Source organism: Cebus imitator, unplaced genomic scaffold, assembly GCF_001604975.1.
Source record: "Cebus imitator isolate Cc_AM_T3 unplaced genomic scaffold, Cebus_imitator-1.0 Scaffold77, whole genome shotgun sequence".
Classification (NCBI taxonomy): Eukaryota; Metazoa; Chordata; class Mammalia; order Primates; family Cebidae; genus Cebus; species Cebus imitator.
Window position 1 is genome coordinate 2,560,510 of NW_016107392.1, and position 16,070 is coordinate 2,576,579.

General features: G+C 38.8%; 1 protein-coding gene across 2 annotated transcripts in view; it reads right to left on the reverse strand.

Annotated features, from left to right (window-relative positions):
- Positions 1 to 16,070, reverse strand: part of EXOC4 (exocyst complex component 4) — an 808,787-nt gene that overhangs the window by 687,789 nt on the left and 104,928 nt on the right. For both annotated transcript variants that reach the window (XM_017532629.2, XM_037739981.1), the window contains exon 7: positions 474 to 648. In XM_017532629.2, coding sequence (XP_017388118.1) covers positions 474 to 648 — 175 coding nt within the window. The remainder of the gene's footprint in view (positions 1 to 473; positions 649 to 16,070) is intronic.

Sequence of the window (16,070 nt, forward strand, 5' to 3'; positions counted from 1 at the left end):
TTTTTTTTGAGACAGTCTCACTCCGTTACCCAGGCTGGAGTGCAGTGGTATGATCTTGGCTCACTGCAACCCACCTCCTGAGTTTAAGTGATTTTCCTGCCTCAGCCTCTCGAGTAACTCAGATTGCAGGCACCCACCACCATGTCCAACTAATTTTTATAATTTTAGTAGGGACAAGGTTTCCCCATGTTGGCCAGGCTGGTCTTGAACTCCTGAGCTCAGGGATCTGCCCGTCTTGGCCTCCCAAAGTGCTGGGATTACAGGCATGAGCCACTGCACCCACACTGTTAAAAAGTTTTTTGAAGATGGTAGAAGTTAATGCCATCAGCAGCATCAGATTCAAATACAAGCATTACTTTCTCACCCTGTTTATGACTCTTAAGGTAATGTTTTAGATGGCTTGTTGTTGCTGCTATTGTTGTTCTGAACTGTTACTCTGAATAAAGATGACACCCTTTGTAAAAGGCGCTTACCTGTAGAACATCCTGGATCTTCACCCACACATCTGCCATATCATACAATTTGATATCTTCCTGCTGAGTCAGCGGAGTCACTACAGTGTCCTGCAGGTATCCCAGGACTACAGAGTGTGCAGTGGCTACAGCATTAAACTTGTCAAACAGTAACTCCAGCAGTTCTAGAAGCAACCTAGTGACATAAACAAATAAATAACATTTACACATATACACACCTGCAGATTAATGGCTTGCAGTGACCTGCAAGAAAAACATCAAACTAAAGCAATGTAGCATTCTACAATGTAAACAGCATAAATGTTAGATTTCAGCAGATGTGAATTCAAACAATTGTATGATCTAAGCAACTTTTAAAACTTATCTAAGCCTCAGTTTCCTCTGCTATAAATTGGAAATGATGTAAGAAACTTAAAACCAATTGTAAAGTCCGTACACCAGCAATAGCATCTCAATAAACATTTGTTGCCTTTGTAACACAGTTCACTGATTACAATAATACTATGTATTCATATAGGCAGCTTCTCCAAGGAATTCACCAATTTTTTCAGACAACAGCTCAGATGTTACACAGAATATGCTTTTCCCTAGCAATAAATTAGGCACTTTGATATGGATATTAATCCTTTTAGTCATGGAAAACTATGCTTACTACCATACAAATGTATGGCCTGAGTTGCCTGAAAAAAAATATACACCTGCCAAGCAATTTGACTTTCACCACAGGGAGCAACTTAGGCATCCACATTATCTCATTCATCATAGTGAGATATGCTGGACACATATTATTACATCAAATTTATATACTCCAGGACACAAAATAAGGTTGCAGTGCAGCTGGGCCTAGAACAAAAGTTGATTTCCATGTCAGTGCATTTAGCCACCTACCTCTCACTACAGTTCTAGAATGCAGATGTATCTTTAGAGATAGCTCAAAGATTTACATCATAGATGCAAAGTAATTCCTCTACCACTGAGCCTTACAGCTTCAGTGATCACGTAGGCCTGGAATCATCCCTTCCTCCTCTGAACTTGTACAGTATTTTGTCCTGTTTCTAAGGAACTTATCACATGTGCCTCACATATGTGGTTCAATCAATATCGGTCATATTTATTTATATACAGACATTTTACCTCACTTCTCCATTTATTAAGCTTTCAGAGTAGGCACTGCTTTATACATCTCTGATTACCAACACTTAGGACAATGATTAGCAAATATTACTGAATGAATTTAATGTGTATAGCATCAACGAGTACAGAAAATCCTGGAATGTGAGCTTTAGTGTATATTTTATGGCTCACAGCCTGTAATTCCTAAATAGACTGATAAACCAACTTGGAAAGTTGAAAAGGAAAGCAAAAGAGCTTGTCAGCAGTGTCAATTTACAAGGTTTTATTACCATAAATAAGGGGTTATAACTACAATCTCATCAAAACATACAGCATATTATCTATTCCTATGGCTTCTTTACGGCACAATTATTGTAATTAACGTGCCAATATGACAGCCCATAACTATCTTATGGTAAAATCCTAATATCTATTTGACATTGTAATTCAGATGAGACAAAAATCAATAGAATTTATGTAGTACTCCCAACCTAGAATATACATACATAATCCAGAAATTACACATTGTATTTATAAATAGAAGCCATTCTACCTTTTGACTGATTATTCTTTTTGATCCTTTAAAAGTCAAATTCATATTTATACTCATATGTATCTAAAATAATTCCATTTTCTCATCTGTGTTATTAGAGAACTACCTGTGTATCAGCAGAGATACACACAAAATACAGAAATATGTGTCTAAATATACCCAACTGAAACAGTTACTATGGTGTAGGGAAATAATCGGTATAAAACTGGTACCTGGCATCACACAGATCAGTAAGTTAATCAGTAAATACCTGATTAAGTGAAGGTTCTACTTTTCCAACAAAGATTTATGCTAAGTATGTAAGACTGTTGTTCTCAAATATGAATCTAGAGACTGTAATATGTTTTTGAGTGGTGGATAGCAAAGTAAGAACAATATACTGACTTTTCACAAAGGTAAATTTATTTAACATTACATCTTTTGCACTCTCTTGATAGGAAAATCTTATTTTCTGCCACGATGGCAGTTATGATACCAAATATACTTATGAAAAAAATTAAAACTTAGTAACTGTATATTAATACCCCAACATTTTTTGATATCATATTGATCCATGACATTCAGATGCCCAAGGCACACTGGTGTCTAATATCCCAGTGGCATGAAGTTCTAGATACAGGATTGTGAACCAGCAGCAAAGTGTTAATGGAAAAGTGGCTCCTCTTGTTAGGGGTGCTGTTACCTGGTTATCTCCAGGGCCAATGAGTTCCATGACTGCAGACCTTGCCTGTCAGTCAAGCACAAGAGCTGCTCAGCAGCCAGGGGCAGTGCTTCATTTAGAAAAGAAACCCAGTAGAGAAATGAGGTGTAAGATGAGATTCACAGTATCCATTAATATCTTGGAAATAGCAATCTCTTTATAAAATACTGACACAGTGCCAGCTTCTGTCACTCCAGGAGGCCAAAAGCCAAAACAGGCCTGTTCCTACAGTGTGGTCATCATAGCCACAGAACAGGCTACACAGGGAGGAAGGAAAGGAGGCATAATAGTAGCCAGGAGGAGATAGATCACAAGTGGTGAGACCTCACAAGGAGCTCTACCTATGTTGAGACCTCCAGCCATTTTAACAAGAGGAAAGCTCTCTCCGCCTTACCAAAGCACAATGGTGTCCTATTATTTAATTAAATGCACAGCTCTGACACCAAAATTTAAGATGTTTGTCCTTCAAATGATACCATCAAGAAAGGAAAAGGCAATACACAAAATGGGAGAACATATGTGAAAATCATTAATCTGATAAAAGACAAATCTAAAATCTCTCTTACACTCATAATCAAAAGACAACTGAATTTAAAACTGGACAAAGGATTTAAATATCCATTGCTCCAAAGAAAATATATGAATGGCCAACAAGCAAACAAAAGGATGCTTAACACCATTAGCCATCAGAGCCACTGCAAATCAAAATCACAATGAGCAAGAAATTCAGTCCACTAGAATGGCTATAATCAACAAGAAAAGCAATAAAAAGTATCGGTAAGGATGTAGAGAAATTGGAACTCGCATACAGTGCTGGTGGAAATGTAAAATGGGACAGCCACTTTGGAAAACAGCTGGCAGTTCCTCAAGACATTAAACATAGTGACCATATGGAGCCAGTAATTCCATTCCTAGCTATATGCCCAAGAGAAATGAAAACATAGATATACACAAAAACTTGTATACAAATGTTCTTAGCAGCATTATTCACAACAACCCAAAGGCAGAAACAATCCAAATATCCATCAGCTGATAAATGGATAAACAAAATGTGGTATATCCATACAATAGAATATTATTTGGCCATAAAAAAGAATGAAGTACTGATACATGGTACAATCGGAATAAACCTTGAAATTATTATGCTAAATGGGAAAAGGTCACAGAGGACTATACATGATTATAGTTATATAAAATATTCGGGGTAGGCAAATTTATAGAGACACAAAATACATTAGTGGTTACTTAGGCTGGGGGTGGTGGGAACTGACTGATAAAGTATATGGGATTTGTTTTAGGGAGGACATAAACATGCTGGAACCAGCTAGTGGTGATGGTTGCAAAACTCTATGAACATACTAAAAACCACTGAATTGTATACTTTCAGTGGGTGAATTGCATAGTAGTGAATTATATCTCAATATAGCTGTTAAAAGAACAGCAGCTGTGGCTCTAAGTGGGGAGAGTAAAGATCCAACACCTCTCTAGCAGTGAACAGGAAATATATAAAACAGTGAAAAATGGAAACTGGCGTCTCAAAAGTGAGGTGTTGTGAAAGCTGATTCCTTTACATTCTTACTACCATGAGGCGATCAACTTTTCTCTTTTAGTTCTCTTGGTTTTTCATCTGTTTCTCCTTCTTAAATAACACGGAAAAAACAACAGATTTCCACTCTTTCCCAGCACTGACACTTCCTACAACTTCCATTATGAAAAAAACTCCCAACTTCTCCAAGTGCCCCATCTGCAAAGTGAAAGTATTATTTAATAACTGTTCTGAGAGACTCACAACACTGCTGGAAAATCGTATTAGAAAATGGACAGAACTAGCTGAGGTAACGGTACAATTCTAAAGAGAGGGGAAGGTTCAGGATTCCTTTGTCTGCATTTCTGGCAAAACTGAGAAGAATGGATACCTTTGCTGTATGAAAGGAAAATAAATCTTGGGACCCCCAAATCACTAAGCCAAAGAGAAAAGTCAAGCTGGGAACTGCTTAGGGCAAATCTGCCTCCCATTCTAGTCCTTAAAAAGACAGCTGCAAAGATTTCTTTTAAAAGCTACATACCTCCCTCACAATTTGTCCACACAGAAATTTCTTGTGGACAAAGAACAGACAGCCTCAATGTCATCTCTCTGGTCACTGAGATAAATTTGTATCTGACTGCTTCCTCTGGAAAGGCTAATCAGAAACTCAAAAGAATGCAGCTGTTTGTCTCTATCTATCTACGACCTGGAAGCCACCTCCTCACTTCGTCTTGCCCCAGTTTTCTGGATGAAACCCATGTATATTTTACACATATTGATTAATGTCTCATGTCTCCCTAAAATGTATTAAAAAAAAAAAAAAAACAAGCTGTGCCCTGACCACCTTGGGCACATTTCTTAAGGACCTGAGGCCATGTTATGGGTGCATCCTTAACCTTGGCAAAATAAACTTCCTAAATTGAGACCCGCCTCAGATACTCTTTGGTTTACGTGAGAGAGAGCGAGAGAGAGAGAGCGCACGTGCGCACACACAAATTAAAGTGAAATTAGAAATCTGGAAGGAGAGATGTTGGGTTTTTATCTGGATATGTTAAGTTTAAGGTGTTAAATCCTTAGGTAGTTAGATATGCAAGTCTGGAGCTCAGTAGAGAAAATGAAACTGGAAATGTAAAAAGAGACAAATACTTGATGAGATGAGATCACTCAAGGATAATATGCAGAATAAGAAAAACAAGTGAGGTCCAGGACCAACACTCCAGGAAAGAGCATCATTAAAAAGATGGTTAGAAAGTAACTAGAGAGGAAGAGGAAGCCAGAAACGTTGTAGAAGACAAAAGAGAAGAGAATACCAGCAGTCAAAGGCTATGGCAGAGGTCAGGTAAAAGGCAAAGAGAGAGAAATTTACAACTTAAGGTCCCCAGTGACCTTGACAAGAAGCGTTTCAATGGATCACTGAGTGGAACTCAGTAGTGGGATAAGCAGTGAATGACTAATAAGGAAAAAGAAACCAAAGTCAATCATACATTGTCCCTCACCAGCATGTACACTCCTTTAAAAAGAAAAGGAAAAAGGAAGATGATGCTCCTCTGATGCATCAAAGCATAAAAGAGATTAGGAATCATTCAAATAAACAGGATGTAAATCTGCACTAGCTTGGCCCAATTTAAACTGAAATACGTTGTTAATATTTATATACACTCGCCGACTGCCCACAACACAAGGTTGAGAAAGAGGTGCTCGCCTTTAGCTGCAGACACACTAAGTATGACCCACACACAAGACCCCACTGAAATCATTCCCTGCCCCACTCGCATCACAAAATATTAAATAATAGAAATAAAACATTATGTTGCAGCTAGCTCAGTTGCTTACATCCTGTTAGGATCAAGGTTTTCACCACTGATCTTAAAAAACAAAAAGGCAGGCAAAATCATTAAATTACCTCATGATTCCTTAGGTTGAATTGAATTAGCAAAGGCCTAAGAACCTTAGAGATTTGAATTTCAATTAACTGCAATTTCTACCCTTCAGAAAAAAGTTACACACATACCCCTCTCTCACAGGTTATTTCCAAGGTCACAAAACAGTATGTAGGAATACCCAATACATCATCACAGTTGGTGAAAGAAAATATTAATCCTGGATGGCAATGAGGTATAAATGCCAGCAAAATGCACTGGAATTAGAAACCTGGACTCGAATACCAGCTCTGCGAAATAGACATGGGACTTTCAAGACGTCACAGACTTCAAATGTCAGGTTCCTCAGTCACAATTTCCTAATCAGAAATTGACAGTGAGGGCTATATACAAAAATATATATGAATGTAACACTAAAAAAAAAAGCAAATTAAAAGTAACAATGAATTGATTTCTGTACCTTTAACATTTACATCTAGAGAGACGGAAAGGAGAGAAGAGATTCTCTGGATGTTCCTAAGGCCCTGCATCTCTCTCCTTCCTATAGCTTGGTTAGTAAAGTCCTGCTTATATTCCATAATGATAATTCTGTATCATTCTAATAAAAAGCCCCTCTTTGATTAAGTTAAGTGATTTCAATTTCTGATGCTTATAACCAAAGAGGCCTAATCCACAGAATAAGAACTAATTCTATCTTTCCTCTGTGATTCTACAGTCCCTCCAAACAAACTGCTCCAATGAACTGAGAGAAGTGACAAAACAGGTATGCATGGCCTCCTGGGCCAGAAAGTGAAGGCAGAATCCCTATTTTATGGTTCTTTGTAAACATATCTCTCCTACAACACACGGGCCAACGTCCAGAATAAAGAAAACAGTCAAATTTTGAGGGCAAACGAGTTCATGAGTAAACAAATGAGCAATACAGGATGACAATATGAGCAGAAGTCTAGGATGACCTGAAGTCCTTCTTCTATAGGGGGCAGGTAGTTAGTGACCTGTCATAATGGAAGAGATCCCTAAGAAAGTAAGACTGAAATATCAGTGACAATGACAATGAAATCATGACAGCAACAAAAAAGAGAACTATGCTCATCACAGCCACTCTTTCCTAATTACTCACAACACCACGTTGGGCACTGTGTTATGTGATTTACTTGGATTATCTCATTTCATCCTCGGGACAGTCCTATGAGGAAGGTACTACTTTATCCCCATTTTATAGACAAGGAAACCAAAGTTCAGAGATAAAGAACAAAGGAAACAATTTTGAAGAATGTTTAGGGATGTTAGAAACAAGGAAACTATTTTAGAAGAGAAACCAAAATGATACTAGTCCTCTATAATGCTAGGGAAGCCAAGGCTGGAAAGAGAGCCAACGGAACTATCTATACCGCCTCTTCCTTCTCTCTGCAAACATTTTCACCCCTGGAGTCTACTAAAACATCTGTTGCTAAAAAATAATTACTTCACTCTATCCAAGAAACCTACTTTGGCCTTTAATCAAATAGCCACAGCACTTGTTTCTACTGCCCACTCATGCCTTCTTGAAACACTCTCTTCCACTGTCTTCACAACCCTCCACTCTTCTGCTTTCCTGCCACCTCTCCAGTGGCTCCTTCTCAGGAACCTCACCCTCAGCCTGTTCCTTAAATGCGGTAAACTCTTCTCAACCCTTAGACCGTCTCTAGCTGAGCTCATTCACCCCTACATCTTTAATTATCTACCTGCTATCAACTCTCACACATTATCTCTTGGCCAGATTACTCCCCTGAGCTGCAGACCGCAAACTTAACATGACTTAAGTGGTACTCAACATATTCTTCCCCAAATCTATTTCTTCATGTTCTCTCCATCAGTAAATGGTAATGCTTGCCCCAGCAAAAAATCCTTACCTGCCCTCTTCCCTCATACCCAAGCCATCACCAACTCTCTTTACTGCTACCTCTTTACTTTCTCAAGTAGGCCTACTTCACTCCCTTGCCATTGTTAGCTTGCTGATGCAGGCCATGTTGCCTTTTGCTAAGATTAATAAAACTGTCCTCAAACTAGTCTCCTTCCCCCTAGTCCTTTCCTCCTTCCCTCTACTGTAAGCTCACTATGGGTATGAGTTTCTCATTTACTACTTTATTCCAATATTTGGCATAACACCAATTGGCAAAATAGTATATGACAGGTAATATGAGTATTTGTTAATGAAGGAATGAAAAAGTGGGTTCCAGCAGAATGGGAGAGAGAGAGGCCTGATTACAGATAAGAAGGGGTAACAAAATAAGTGTTATAGATTATATCCTCCTTTTAGAAGCCCACGATAAAAAAATATTCACACAAAACTATGCTCTCAAAAAGGTAACCTTATCAAGCTAAACATGAGAACACGAGGTAGAATTATGAACTGAATGATACACACACTAATAGCCAACTTTAATAATATTGCAATAAAATCTATTTTATATTTAAAACAGAAAGGTATCAGGATGAAGAAAAGAGTTTCTTTAAACATAATTACCCAGCAGGTTTTTAAACCAGACTTCTTAGAGAAGTAAAATGTTACTTATTCTCCCAGATCATCTACTAACTTCCTACCGGAAGCGATCCCTATGTATCTTGCCTTCAAGTGCACCATGAAAAAAGGCAGAGGGCTACGAAGAGGCACATGTTAAGGAATAGTCACAGTTACACAAGGCAAGAAGCAGCTACAGTGTAAAGCTGCATCATCAAGATGTGAAAAATGTTCAATATTTAAGGTGAGATAAGACTACCTGAATCTAAATTTAACATCCAGGAAACCTTGAATTAGTCATTTGGCTGGAAAACCCATGTTTTGCCGCCAAGAAGCTGCCCTATTTGGTCATGAAGCAAAGGTACACACAAGGTAGAAAAATCAGTTCTGTTCTACTACTTATCTGCTGAGACCTTAATATCAGGGTTCTATGTTTCCCCACTGACAGACAAAGGCAATAACCAGACAATGTTTATTTCCCTCCCACTATGCAAGGGAAGAAAGTAGTGAACTCAGAGCTTAGATTATATATAAAACATTTATAATTTTATAAAAAAATTTATAATCAATTAGATAAAAATGTTCTTTGTTTTACCTGCCTATATCTCTCATACACAATTCCTTAATCGGCTTGGCAGGGCTACTATTTTTCATTTCAAATAGGACATAGAGCTCATTTAATCTTCAAGGTTATCTAATACCTACTTTAAAGGGATAGAAATAAGTTTTACCACTTATTAATAAATCTTCATGTAAAAAGGGGTTACTATTTAAAGAGTGCTGACTAATTCTCCATCTGCTCTATGAAAAGAGCAGGAAAAAATTAGTAGTAATATAGAATGAAACACAGTAAAAATAACAAGAATACTGAACTGGGGCCTGGCTCTAGTCACTTCCTTCCTGTGTTTCTCCCTCCTTGTCAAGTCATTTCTGAATGCTGGAGAGAAAACCTCAAACGTCTAATCCTGATGTATGCCAAGTTAGTGGCGAAAATTAGAAAATAAACCCTGGCCCTCTTTCTTTGAATTAAAGTATCAGGATCATTCTTTTGAAATCCTTTCCCCCATTCCAAAGTAATATTTCATCGTCGCGGAATATTAGAAAAATTATCCATAAATCCACTCCTCAGGGATAACAAAAGTTAAGATTTAGGTGCATATTCTTAGTGCTTGTTGTATATTGTTTAGTACAAGAATGCCTCTAGCACAATTGTTTAGATAATAAAATTTGATTCTCAAGTGACCTAATTAGACTTCAGGCACTCTGTGGCTGCTTTTCATGCTTCTCAACACGTCCAGCTATTTCTGAGGCCTGCCACTGGCCACAACGTGAGGTATCGGCAGGAAAATGCATATTTAGTACAGACATTGTTCTTCTGAGGACAAGCAAAATCAGGCCCACGACATGTGTTAGAAACATCATCTTTATATAAGCCAGAAAGCAAACTTAATGGTGGAAAAAGACTACTTCTAATCTTAATTGCATCACGAACAAGCTTTGTGAACTGTCAAATTATTTCAGCTTTCACATTCTCTGGGTAAATCTGGGATTAATAATAATGCTCCTGCCTGTGAGGGGGCCAGTGGTGACGCTCACTCAGGTGAGATACCAGATGGCAGACTGCTTTGCAAAGCATGAATACTACAAAACTGCAAAACTCTATGATGTTTGTGATGTTATCTAAAGAGTGTTCTCAAACTTCGGTGTGCATAAGAATCAACTAAAGCAGAGAGTCTGGTGGGCTCTGCACCCAAACATTCCACCCCTTCCTGGGGAAATCTGCATTTCCACCTCTCAAGTGACGCTTGTGATGTGGGTCCACAGTAATGCTTAAAAAAAAAAAAAAAAAAAAAAAATCACTTCCACTTATTTAAAAAATTATCTTCTTTGCATCTTTTTCTTATTCATTCATTGATTAAAACTGGCCAGGCATGGTGACTCACAAGTGTAATCCCAGTATTTTGGGAGGCTAAAGTGAAAGGACTGCTTGAGACCAGGAGCTCATGGTTAGCCTGGGAAATCACAGTGAGACACTATCTCTACAAAACAAACTAACTTTAAATAGCCAGGCATGGTATTCGCATCAAGAGGCTAAAGCAGGAGGGTCTCTTGAGCCCAGGAGGTCAAGGCTACAGTGAGTCATGATGAATGGGCATTCCAGCCTGGGCAACAGAGTGAGACCACATCTCCATAAAAATAAACAAACTCTTAGGCATTTAATAGGTGCCCAGCCCTAATCAGGCTTCAAACACAAAGTTAAACTCTTCCACCCCCTTATAAATTCACAGTCTAATCTCATTAGAGACTATAGTGAGGGGATGTGCCAGGAGCTAGAAGAGCCCAGACAGTATGAAATACACATGAAAGTGCTTGAATCATTTATGACACCACCCCTACACATCATCAATGGAACAATTTCCTTTGACATAGGTTTGTTAGTTTGTTTTTGCAATGAAAACATCCAGTATCAGTGTGAGCCTGGAGCACCTTTCCTATTATGACACTAGCAAGTGCACAAAAATGACAAAACCTAAGGGAGCTCCCACTCTAGCAAATAAAGAAGCGGCCTGATACAGCACAACGGTTGACAACTAAATGAAGTTATGACGGTCCATGAAACAGATGGAATCTATTACTCCTCTGCCTGCTCAGATCTCTAATTTGAACCTGCTATAAGTAAAACAAGATAAATCGAGAGCCGAGTTCGTGTTTCTTTGGTTTTTTACTTTGCCACATAAAATACAAAGGTTTAAGAAATGTAATACTGAGTAACATCTCTGGACTATTCAGCCAAGAAACCTTTTCCAATGACTATAAATCAAAGAACAATACACAACCATAATGATAGCTGCCCAACATCATGTTTACAAAAGAACTATGAACATTATCGACATTTCTAAGTCACTGTGTATGTCATGAAGCTATTATCAATTAATTTATTTAAGTCTTACTAGAAAGTATATAGGCTTGGGACCTTCCATGGTAATGAGTTATATATTTTAGTTAACAATTGGAGTAATAAGTCCCGTACGTAAAAAAAAAAATTAATTCCTTTCATTTGTTCTAAAAATATTTCAGTTAAGCTGCAGGGGACATATCCTAGTTGAAGAATAGTGGAATTTCTTCTATATGTCCCTGGTTCATCCTATTCATCCCCTTCAATATTTAATAGTTGGGTATATTTAAAGCATGTTCTCACTGATACGTGTAATCAAAAGTAGAGATTTAATCAAATGGAATCATAATCACTGAAGTTAAATTTACTTGCTTCCCGCTTGCTTTGATTCGAATTAACTACTCATCTAAATTACACAGAGGTCCTTCCTGATTCCAAGCATGTCCAGGTGCTACATGCGGTGCTTGGGAATGGCTATAAGAAGCCACAAGGACAAATGCCTGACCTTGCTTCAAAGCTGTTCTTAAATGACTTTTCTGTAAAATAAAATGACCAACTCCACCATGTCCTACATTTCAGATACTTAGAAGAAGGGTAACTAATATAGAAAGAAGAGATGAAAGGAAATGCTATTTATGTGAAAAAGAAACTCATGCCTGACTCTAGCCACAGGTTTAAAAAAATCATGAGCAATATTTCATTTATTTTTCCATAAACATTGTATTTATACTATAAAACCACCTTTGAGGCCTGAGCCTTTAGTCTTCTTCACAGATAAAACAATTTTATAAGAATGTTCTATTACATCAGTATGCTCTCATTCTGAATTCTAGCCTCTAAATTACAAAAAATATTTCAAAAGTATATTTTTCCAATTTTAGAGCCATAATTCAATTTATTTCTGAAAATCTATAGTCTTCACAGACTGAGAAACCAGGAGGGAAGAAAGAGTTTTAGAAAATGAGGCAAATATCAACCTTGAAAAGAACCATGACTATAATGTAAAAGATTCAGTGTTAGAATTATTCAGCAATTATGTAGCTAACACGGATAATCACTTACATGACTGATACATGGGTGACAGAAATGAAAGGGGGGTACAACCCCTTACCATACAGTTTCATACATGTCAAGTGTGCTCAAAAGTAGTTTGGCCACTCCTTCAGATTCCAGATGTATTAAAGATATAAATATTAAGAATGAGACTATATAAATACTGGAAAAGTCTTGAAAATTTTATTTATAATCTAAGAGTAGGGAAGATCTAAGTATGACACAAAACCAAGATGCTATAAAACACAGGTAAAATATAGCCTCATAAAAAATTAAAACAAATGTTTACATGCCCAGAAAGATGATGAAGTCAAAAGAGAAAGAAACTGGCAGAAAGTTACAAAATAAATCCCAAAGAACTAATTTCCTAGGTATGTAAAGAGTTCCTACAAATCAATAGAAAACAAACATATGGCCGGGAGCAGGGGCTCACAACTGTAATTCTAACACTTTGGGAGGCCGAGGTGGGTGGATTACTTGAGGTCAGGAGTTCAAGACCAGCCTGGTCAACATAGTGAAACCTCACTGCTACTGAAATTACAAAAATTAGCTGAGCAAGGCAGCACATGCCTGTGGTCCCAGCTACTCAGGAGGCTGAGGCAAGAAAATGGCTTGAATCTGGGAGGTGGACGTTGCAGTGAGCCAAGATCACGCTACTACACTCCAGCCTGGGTGACAGAGAGAGACTCCATCTCAAAAATAATAATAATAAAAGACAAACATATTAGAAAAATGTAAAGAGTTCCTACAAATCAAAAAAAAAGACAAACATATTAGAAAAATAGTTCACTGAAAAGGAAATAAACACTATTTAAATATTATATTGTTGAAAATTCCAAACACTAAAAAAGTGAAGATAACAGGATAATGAACCACCTTGTACCTATTACCCTGCTTCAGTATTATTTCATGGCTTGTTGTATCTATAGCTTCACCCACTCTCAACTCAGATTATTTTGAAGCAATACATCCAAATATAACCAAGATATCATGACAAGTTACTTTTATACAAAAGAAAAGAAGTTTAACCCTACTTATAATAAAAATGCAAATCCAAACCACCTTAGAAACATTTTTCACCTCTCAGATTGGCAAAGATAAAAGCATTTGATAATACAATCTGTTGGCAACTGGATATAGGAACTCTCAAACATTATTCATGACATGAAAAACTGGCACCATCTCTAAGAAAAGCACACTTGGCAATAGTAAAAATTTAATCAACACAGACGTAAGCAAAAACAATGAAAATGGCATATCAAGAATCTGGCTGCTTTCTTCTCACATCTTAGGGTTCTGTGAGTAATGCCTTTCTTCTCCTTTAAACTACATTAGGACAGGGACCATATTTAATTCACTGGACATTTTAGACCAATGTCTGGTCCATGGCAGATATTTAATAAATGTGGAATTTCTTCTTGCATTCAACAAATATTTATTACGGGTCAGGTAGGCACTATCCTAGATTCTCGAGATATACCAGTGCTGAACAAGACAAACTAGTGCTCTCTTCTCTTGCATTCTAGAAGCAGTCAATAAATAACCAAACATATACAAAGATACACATATATAATACAATTAATGAACACTGTCCAGTTGGTCTAAAAACAGGTATTATATTTTTCTACATTAAAATTTAATTTTATAGCCATATAGGCATTTTAATTTCTAACAATTTCTTGTGATTAAAATAACCCGATTAACAATTTAATTTTTTGATAATGAATTTTTTTCACCATAACTTAAGGTGCAAAATAGGAAAAAACAAAGACGGGATCCAAGATGGCCATTTAGGAACAGCTCAGGATTGCAGCTCCAAGTGAAAGCGCAGAGGGTGAGTGGACGCTGCATTTTTATTGCCCACAGACTAGGAAATTCCCAGGCGGAGGAGCTCCACAGGTTGCCAGCGCAGCTGCTTCGGCCAGCGCGGCTGTGCCAGCCGTCACCGCTGCTTTGCCCCGCGCGGCTGCTTTGTCGGCACCCCAGAGCAGCGGTTCTCCGTACAAAATACACTGGTCCTGGTGCCCTTTTGGCTGGCGATTGGAGCCAAGGGAAGTCGCCCATTCATCTGTTTAAAAATGGGACTGAGCAAGGAACCAGGACAGTAGATTCCAGGGCAAAAAAAAGCACCACAAATCTCAGGGCCGCTGTTTCAGCCAGCGCAGTGACTTGTGGCAGGGGAAAACACACAGACCCCTCGGCGCCTCTTCAACAGGCGAATGGAACACCAACTTAAAAAAAAAAGGGGGGGGGCTCTGAGGCAGGGAAACAGGCGATCAGGCTCGGCTGGTCCCACTCCCACAAAAGAACAGCAATCAGAAACTCTCTGGATTGAGAGTTTGACAGCAAGCGCAGCTGAACCCAGTACTGTCCAGCTCTGTGGGGAAGGGGCGTCTGCCATTACTGAGGCAGCCTGCCACGACGGAGGTAGTCAGCCAATGCTGAGGCAGCCCACCGTTGCCAAGTCAGCCCGCCGCTACCAAGGCAACACGCCAATGCTGAGGCAGCCCGCCGTTGCCAAGGCAACCCGCCACTACAGAGAGACTCCGCCTCAACAGAGGCGGGCCACCATTGCCGAGGCAGTTCTAACTACACCCATATAAACAAGACTGCAGGGAAGTTCACTCCGCAGCTCGGCAGAGCCCACAGCAACTCAGCAAAGCCTCTACAGGCAGAGAGTGACTAGCTGCCTCCTTGCTGGGCAGCGGATCTCTGAAAGGAAAAAAAAAGAAGGCAGCATCATAACGGAAACTCATAAAGACCTAAATCCCTGGGACAGAGCACCTGGGAACAAAAAGGGGTTTATGAGTTCTGCTGCAGCAGACCTAAACGTACCTGACCAGCAGCTCTGAATGAACAACGAAGCTCACAGCTCAGCATTTGAGCTCCTATAAAGAAGAGACTGTCTCCCCAAGCAGCTCCCTGACCCCTGTATATCCAAAGAGCCACCTCATAAAGGAGAGATCAGATTGACACTTGGCGGGTATCCTTCTGGGACAAAGATAGCAGAAGAAGAAAACTGATAACAACCCTTACTGTTCAGCAGCTGCTGCAGGTGATCCACAGGCAAGCAGGGCCTGGAGTGGACCTCAGCAGACCTACAGCAGAGGGGCCAGACTGCCAGAATGAAAACCAAGAAACAGAAATAACCTCATCATCAACAAACAGAACATCCACTCAGAGGCCCAATCTGAAAGCCAGCAACTACAAAGATGACAGGTGGATAAATCCATAAAGATGGGAAGAAAGCAGCGCAAAAAGGATGAAAACACCCGAAATCAGAACACCTCTCCTCCTACAAGGGTTCACAACTCCTCACCAGCAAGGGAACAAGGTTGGATGGAGAACGAGTGTGATGAAATGACAGAATCAGACTT